This window comes from Strongylocentrotus purpuratus, unplaced genomic scaffold, assembly GCF_000002235.5.
Source record: "Strongylocentrotus purpuratus isolate Spur 01 unplaced genomic scaffold, Spur_5.0 spur5_scaffold_6, whole genome shotgun sequence".
Taxonomy (NCBI): domain Eukaryota; kingdom Metazoa; phylum Echinodermata; class Echinoidea; order Camarodonta; family Strongylocentrotidae; genus Strongylocentrotus; species Strongylocentrotus purpuratus.
Genome location: NW_022145612.1, coordinates 50,940,317 through 50,949,078, shown reverse-complemented (window position 1 = coordinate 50,949,078; position 8,762 = coordinate 50,940,317). Strand labels below are relative to the sequence as shown.

The following is an 8,762-nucleotide window of genomic DNA, read 5'->3' as shown; positions in this document are numbered from 1 at the left end:
ATTCCTAAGAAAAATGCTCAAAGTCAGTCCTTCATAATTGAAGATTATTGCCCCACCCCTTTTTTTGGTAGAGATAATTTTGTCAGGAGAATAACCCCTTACCTTTCCAACATAAGCCATGGTACTCTTTTTTTAAATAAATATTATAATGGACCATACTATTTTGGTTGGAGAAGAAATAGAATTATAGCGGTTGGCCTGAAAAAGTAAGAAAGTAAGAGAAGGAAAAAAAGGGAGGCCGCGATATATTCATTAATCTTATGAGCAATCGGGTTGTTCCCTAAAAAGCAATGCGAATCCTTTTACAATCTTTGTGACATTATCCACTCATAACTGATTATTTGCATATATAATTTGAAACTTAATCATATGGTTTTAAAGCATACACGTAATCTTTCATCTGCAACACAATCAGTTCAGTAAATACAATCGAATTCAATTTCTATTTCGCATGAAGTTTATTTTTAATAAATTCCTCTTTCACCATTATTCTCATTTCATAAAAACATTTATAAAACATATAGTATTTTAAAAAATATCAGGTAGTTTTTAAAAATTACTGCTTAACATTGTCATGTTCGTATGCCTATTTTAAATTGGTAATCTCAATATACATTAAATATAATGCAGCGTAGCCAAGGTTGAGTTAAGCATGTTTACATTATCTTGAATACATATTTCACATTAGGCCAGACAAAATATCATTAATTGGAGTCACATGTTATTTTAGTTATTTCGGTTTATAACTATTATTGGCATTAACATTAATTATCTACAGAATATAGTCAAGTAAATAGTTAAACCTAGCAGCAACCTCTCTATAAAAACCGACTGTCTACTGATAAAAGTGGGCATATAATTATCTTGTCTCCCATAAGAAAGAAATGTGTGTTGCAGAACCTGTCTAGAAAGACCATTGTCTACAGTGATCACATTCTTTGATTCCTTTGGGTGATCTCAATAGACAGGTTTCACTGTATATCGAATGAAAAGACGAGAAAAGCATGGCGCATACCATGACATTGAAATATAAGAGAGGGGTGCAAAAAATTATAATCTCATTTTAAAAAGGGTACAGTTTATAAGCCGTGTCTTTAAGTACAAAATGTTAAACCATTTTCTTTGCCGCATATAGTAAATGTAACATATTGATAATCGGATAAAGATAGTGAAAGTAATAATCTTTAATGGTAAAGAAACAAATGAGCACGGAATAATCGCAGCATGAAATAAGGTTTTCAAAAAGTACGGTTTAAAAAAAACGCACTCTTATCTAACACGTGATTGCTAAGTAACACTAATATTCTTTATCCACCATTCAAAAATTAACCGGTTTAATCCATTAAAACACAAAATAGGCAATAGAACTTAGAAGAGCCGGGTAAAAGGTTCTGAGGTAGTTTGCAAAGTTCCCCAAGGGGCTGGTAAGAGGGGCATCTGTTATGGGAAAGTTACCCGTCAGCCAAGGTGTCAAGTTTAGCCATACAGAAGATCCTTTCATTGCCTCCTTCAACTATAAGATCAAACAGCAAAATAAACACACATACATACAATTACAAACAAAAGTAGTGACGAAAATTACTGAAAAAGAAAAAAAGGATCTAATACAACTAAAATTAATCATATCCAAAGTTTTAATTACAATGTCGTTTGGTTTCCGACAGGTTCGCGATCGTTTTTATGCTGCCCTCTATTGCATAATGTATACGTGAATATAATTATTTTAGATACATTTCCCGGAGAGACTATGTCATTCGTTGTTCGTTTGTCCTACTTCACGTTTATATTGCCTTTATGCTGACAAAAAAGTCAGGTAATCAATACATCAAACTGATTGATACGATCTTTGTGTGTAAGATACCATAAACTGGTTTCTTTTAATTTAGAAGGGAAGATATACGAATGCTGATATTAAGTATGAATAACCTCTTGAATTCTAAAGTTTCTTTCTAGCTCTGTTTCGTTTCCACAAAGTAAATCTGCTTTGATAACGATATGTTTTATTTGATGTATTCAATTTATTAAACAAACATTAAATGTTTGTTTAATAAATTTTAATCAATTTTTGAAATACACAATTAATTATAAGGCATCCATAATGATTGAGCATCAGTGCTGGATCGGGGGTGATGACCGTGTACCCCAGGCCAAATTATCTGCCACACTAATGCAACCTTTATCACGTTAATAAAACGTGAGAAAACGCTTACATGATAATATTCCATTACAGGTATACCTTTTGTTTTTCTCCTTTTCAGCATTTTTATTTTTGTCTGTGCACCCATCCCGTACAAAGAATCCCGGATTCACCACAGTTCATTACCTGATTTGACGACCACTAACCTTCTGTTGTCTGAATCCATTGTGAGGTAGACTGAACTTGTAGCCAATGGGACACAAGTCTCGCGTGACGTCATATGGACCGGTCGATTCGCTGACCAACCAGTCATTCGGATCCGTTGAACTTTGACACGCGTAGCTCAATGATTGGTCGCAATCAGGTGACGTATACCAACGAAAGTCTGCGTGGCTATTATTATGAGAGTTAAGAAGAGTGTGGAAAAATTGTTTCTTCTACTATATATCTAAAGTGAAGAGTGAATACAAATCAAGCTCCCTATCTTTTGCTCACTTTAGCATATCGGAAAGCCTATATTAAAGACTGTTACTTTAGAACATCTACTCCTATATAATCGTTGAAGCGTTACTTACCAACTCTCAATCAGCTACCCCCCCCCCCCCCCCTATATCCACCCTCCTTATGTTAGTGAATGTAATTTTACCAGACAACCATCCATGGGCAGGCGCGCCGGAAGCAGTTTGGGATTGGGGGGGCAAACATTCCAGGGGGCTCACCTTCCGAGGGCAGTGACGTAATGAGAAAAAACGTTCGGAAGGGGGGGGGGGCAGACGAAAAATCTGCATCACCACCAGTCTTACACGTTACATGCAGGTCCCGCGGAACGTTTTTCAAAGTGAAGTATTAACGATCAGGTAGAGCGTAAATTGGCGTGGGGTCCAGCCTCGGCAGGGTGTCAAGGGGCTGAGCCCCCGGAAGCTCAGGGATTTTAGGTATTTAATTACGGTTAGATGAGCATCCAGGGGCCTCTTTAAGGCCATTGACGTGTTCCAGAGGGGGGGGGGGGGGAGCCCCCAGAAGCTCAGAGGTTTTAATATTTGACTACGGTCAGATGAGCAACCAGGGGCCGCCCTAGGGCACTTGGTGGGGTCCAGGGGGCAGGGCCCCCGGAAGCTCAGGGGTTTTAGGTATTGAATAATGGTCAGATGAGCATCCAGGGGCCCGCCTTATAGGGCCCTTGGTGGGGTCCAGGGGGCAGAGCCCCCGGAAGCTCAGGGGTTTTAGGTATTTAATAATGGTCAGATGAGCATCCAGGGGCCCGCCTTATAGGGCCCTTGGTGGGGTCCAGGGGGCAGAGCCCCCAGAAGCTCAGGGGTTTTAGGTATTTAACTACGGTCAGATGAGCAACCAGGGGCCGCCCTAGGGCACTTGGTGGGGTCCAGGGGCAGGGCCCCCGGAAGCTCAGGGGTTTTAGGTATTGAATAATGGTCAGATGAGCATCCAGGGGCCCGCCTTATAGGGCCCTTGGTGGGGTCCAGGGGGCAGAGCCCCCGGAAGCTCAGGGGTTTTAGGTATTTAATAATGGTCAGATGAGCATCCAGGGGCCCGCCTTATAGGGCCCTTGGTGGGGTCCAGGGGGCAGAGCCCCCGGAAGCTCAGGGGTTTTAGGTATTTAATTACGGTCAGATGAGCATCCAGGGGCCCGCCTTAGAGCCCTTGCTGGGGTCCAGGGGGCAGAGCCCCCGGAAGCTCAGGGGTTTTAGGTATTTAATTACGGTCAGATGAGCATCCAGGGGCCCGCCTTAGGGCCCTTGGTGGGGTCCGGGGGCGGAGCACCCGTAAGCTCTGGCGTTTTAGGCATTTAATTACGGTCAGATGAGCATTTTTTATGCCTTATTTGTGACATTGGCAGGTCACTTATTTTTTCTCTCCGTCTTTCTTTCTTTTTCTCTTTAACATACTTTTTCAAAAAGTGAGGGGGGAGGGGCTCGATCCCAGCCACTTTGCAGACCATGTCATAAAGGCTTCTAAATAAGCGTATTTTTCGCCCGACTGTAATTTGGGAATTTCTTATTTTCCAACAAACGCATAAAAAGGTATGACTTTAAAAAAAATGGAGAAAAAATACCGGAAAATCATGTCATAATAGCAACATGTGTAAATCACTGGTATCGTATAGATATACCCCCCCCCCCCCCATCAGTACGCCAGCGTTCAGGGGCTCATGTCTTCTCACCCCTATAACAAAACCAAAAAAACAGACACGTTTTCCCATTCTCGCACAATATGTCCACGATATGCGCGTATCGCTATTATAAACCGTATAGGTAGCATGCGCAATGTTTATAAAAATTTAATTCCTGTGAACTTTCCTTTTCTTTGAATGGAATGGTATATGTGCTTTAATTCAGGTTTTTATTATTGTTATGTTCTTTTGGGTTAAAAATACAAACCATGTTTATTCCTTTACTGCTTTTTTTTTTTTTTTTTGGAGGGGGGGGGGGGGCGTTTTGGGGGGGCAAAAATGCGTTTTGCCCCCCCACTTTTTTGACTGGGGGGGCAACTGCCCCCCCTGCCCCCCCCACTTCCGGCGCCTATGTCCATGGGATTTGGGTGCCGTGGGTAGTTGTCAGGGATAGTTGTCCAGGAGTGTTGTCCGGCAGCTATTGTTGTAGGGATAGCTGTCTTAGAGGGTAAAAGACTAGACGTGTCCTGGGGTAGTAGCATGCCTAATCCATCATTTTACATTTAGGACAGCTTCTAGGTTTTAGTGTGCGTTTTATTTCCTGCAGCAGAATAAATTGTCTTAATTTTCCTCCCCTCTCCCTCTCTCTTTTTATCAACATAATTTTGTTTCTGTTCCTGCACCTTTAATTCTCACCTCTCTTTCTCTTTTATATCTCAATCACGTTTTATACTCAATACTTGAAATTCGAACTATTGCCTGAACCGTATCTGCTTACTTTAGCATAACACACGAATCTTCATCTAGCTGTATTGATGGTTCTCCATAGGCCCACGTATAGACCCCAGTCATCATGAGTTGAGGTGTCACCATATCTGTAGCAGGAAGATTGATACGACATTTCACCATCTCACTCAGATCAGTTATCGCACCGTTCGCTGTAGGTCCGTCATAGATAACATCAAATCTGAGTACATGGGTAAAATTCAGTTTTCATAATAATTATTGCGGCTTCGATGTTTACATGCAGGGGCGTACGCAGGGGGAGGGGGGGTTTGGGGGTTCAACCCCCCTAAAAAAAACTAAACCCCCCCCCCCCCTTTTGGTGTTTTTTTTTTTTTTTTTTTTTTTTTTTAATTAAAAAAAAAAAAAAAAAAAAAAAAAATTATGCCCACGGCTAACGTAAAGTGACCTTACCTCCCCCCCCCCCAAAAAAAGTGTCCGCTAACCCCCCCCCCAAAAAAAAAAAATCTACTACCCTCTTTCTGGGTTTTTTCCCCAAATCATTATCAATGTTCGTAATGTTCAACATATAGTAATAATATAATGCGTATCGTCAATTTACTAAAATTCTATAAAAACAACACTATAATGATGATGATATTGCGTATCACATTAATTTCTTTGAAAAGACGGTTACCATGGTTACTTACATGTAATGTGTTGCGTCTCCTCGAAATCTCCTGCAGTTAGAATCTGTTTTACCCCCGCATAGTGGGTAATTTGTGAACTGCATGGAATTGAAGCAATTGTATTTATCAAAATGGCATTTTTCAATGGCATTGTTCAAATGTGTATTTTATAACGGCATTGCATGAGAACACATTTGAAGCTTGGCAAGTTTCTATTGATATACAACTCATATTTTTAACTTTGAAATAAAAAGGTCTCAGTAGTCAGCGGACCTATATAGGTGAAGCATGGCAAATAGTGATTAATGCGTGCACATATTCAACATTGAAGCGAATACCGTCACTGTAATTACATTATCAAACTAAACAGTTTTATGAAATATTCATCAATTTCGTTATCATTCTCACCTCATTGAAAGGGAAGCTTTCACATCGTTTAGCATGGATGTATTTGCCTTGATGTAAGGTATCGTCCGAACTCACCACTACAACTCGCTTACCATCCTGGATGAAAGTAAAAAAAAGCATATAGAGACAACTTGGGAGAGAAATTCCAAATATTAATAACCAGATCTACATTAGATGCTGCTTGTAACTATCGGCGTGCATGGTGATGTAGACAGTAGGCTTGCGGATGCACCATGTGAGAGAGAGGGAGGATTTAGGAGTCCTAAAAAGGACTCTCGGTAATCTACATTTTCTTTCAAGTCTTTTATCGATGAACCCACAAGAAATGCTAAACCGTTATAACTGGTACACGTCTTTAATCATTCAATACGTATATGGTTTATTTTTAAGTTAACTATAACCGTTACCCCTCTTTCTTTCACCTCCCCCTTCCCGAAACACCTCCTTATTATGTATAGTTTAAACCATAAACCTCTCTTATCCTCCGTATATTAAGTGTTGGCCACACCCTCCGTATGTAAAGCTTTTCAAAGACTACCTATAGCCCTTGGCTTTCTAACCACCCCTTATAATTGGCCACACCCTAGGAGTATGACCACACCTCTCAGTGTGGGATGAGCTTCATTCTACCTCTCTTTCCGCATCAATGTTGGTCACACCCCGACCTTTGTGTCACCGAGATCAGCTGAAACCTCTCCCATCCTCCCATAATTTGGAAAAACTATTCTGTATGCTTGTTTTTCAAAGACCAATCATCATCTTTTACCCTTTTACGGTTGGCCACGCCCTTTGTATCCCTTATAGTTCTGCTTAAACCAGGGCCCAACTCTCACCTCTTTCATCCTTCTGAGTGTCGGCCACAACCCTCTGTATGTATCCCTTAGATCAGCAGGACTTAAGATCTCATCATGACCCAGATAACGCTCCAGTGGACCATTCACTTCAGCATCGTGACCCTGGTCATACTTTTCCTTGATATTCAAATATTTTGAAAAGAAAATAGAGAGTGACACTGCGTGACTAGATAATTGTATTATGATGATGAATACAGTCATGTACATATTTTATTCATGTGGTTTACAAAGCTTAATACTGAGAGGAATAAACGTATACCCACTTGACGAAAAATGCTGATGACTTTGTCATTAAATGTAAAGACGAATTAAAATTTGTTTAAATTGATTCATTCTTCCTTTAAAAAATTAGGTCTCCGGCAACTACATTTCCTGTAAAGAAAAGAGTTTATTTTTTTATTTATTCAAATAGTATCTTATAAAATAATGTACACCCAGTGCCTGTTGATTGCTATCAATTAAACAAATGCAGTTGAAAATATGAAGTTTGACAACGGAAAATTTGTAGCTTCATACATCCAAGGTGATCCTGATGAACTCATTTTCGTTTCCTGGCTCGTGCATCCATTGGCCAATGTCTGCTATGACGTCAGCAAAGAGTACGTTGAACTTTCCACATCCGAGGGCAAGCTGTGTTCCCAAATGTGCGACCCTCATCTTTTAGTGTGCAAAAAGAAAAAAATTAAACAAAAGATGAGAGTATGATTATAAGGCATGCAAAGTAAACGATCTGTATATATAGGTAATACAAAGTTTTGGGAAATTTTGAAATTTGGTGGATAGTAATTCTTTACAATTTTGATATATTTGGATGCCCCTGTGGATGCATTATAAGCGCTAGAAAATTTAGCCCCTTAAACAATTCTGCTTTCGAGAAAAATTGAATATAACAATTTACCGATGCTCCCCGTAAATTTTGATAAATTTTTAAATAGCGCCTACCGCCGTATAATGGTAGCTGCGGACATGAAAATCTCAGACTTTGTAGTTGTGATATATAATTTCTATACGGGAATAGCTATTCGGTCGATTTTAGTCAAGAATCATTGTTTTATAGCTTAATTAATATCTTGACCTTGAGAAGGAGCTATACAACATAAAGAGTTAATTATTTACAATTCCATAACTTTAGACTAGACTTCAACCGCGACAACGATCACTGAATATTGTAGGATCGCTTATGCTTCCAATATGTTCATTTGAACCAAATCCATAACCCCATACCAAAACTTTGTATTACCTTTAAGTCAAAAGACGCTTTAAGTTTAATGCATTGACTCACGCTGCAGTTATAATTGGGTAATACAAAAACCTATGACATGTTTAATATTTCATCATGCCCCTATCTTATAAAAAAGCAACTATGATTCTTTAACCTACATGATCTATGTATCTTATGCTAATTTGTCTTCCCATTAACAAAACAATCATAAAACAAAACCCCCAAAACAATCAATCAACAAACACTAAATAAAAAGGGAGCCGAAATTGGCTGCATATAATTTATATAGTGTGTTCGAGCTTTAAAATTGATAAAAGAGGACCTTGATTATTCAATTACTCACCGCATCATCACACCACCAGTTGTCAATAGCAACGGCTCTGACTCCCATGTTTAACATGTCGATGATACTGAATTCATGATTGGCCAATCCCAAACAGACGTTATCATACGGTGGCGGCCATTGACATGTATCATTTGCTAGAAGATAAGATTAATTGATTTTAACAAAGCGTATCAGGTTGATATACTGTATTGACATTCTAAGATGGTGCTTTAAAAAAAGTAGAATGAACTATATAATCTGAAGAAGAAATTAAAT

The 8,762-nt window shown here is 39.2% G+C and overlaps 1 protein-coding gene across 1 annotated transcript; it reads right to left on the bottom strand.

Moving 5' to 3' along the window:
• Nucleotides 1–1,194: 1,194 nt before the first annotated feature.
• Nucleotides 1,195–8,678, bottom strand: LOC105440471. The gene is made up of 8 exons (XM_031000053.1): nt 8,505–8,678; nt 7,456–7,596; nt 6,919–7,056; nt 6,086–6,181; nt 5,699–5,775; nt 5,044–5,232; nt 2,344–2,530; nt 1,195–1,513 (listed from the first exon to the last, which is right to left on the bottom strand). Exons 1-8 carry the CDS (start codon nt 8,559–8,561, stop codon nt 1,343–1,345), a joined length of 1,056 nt encoding a protein of 351 aa, XP_030855913.1. The 5' UTR covers nt 8,562–8,678; the 3' UTR covers nt 1,195–1,342.
• Between the last annotated feature and the right edge of the window lie 84 nt (nt 8,679–8,762).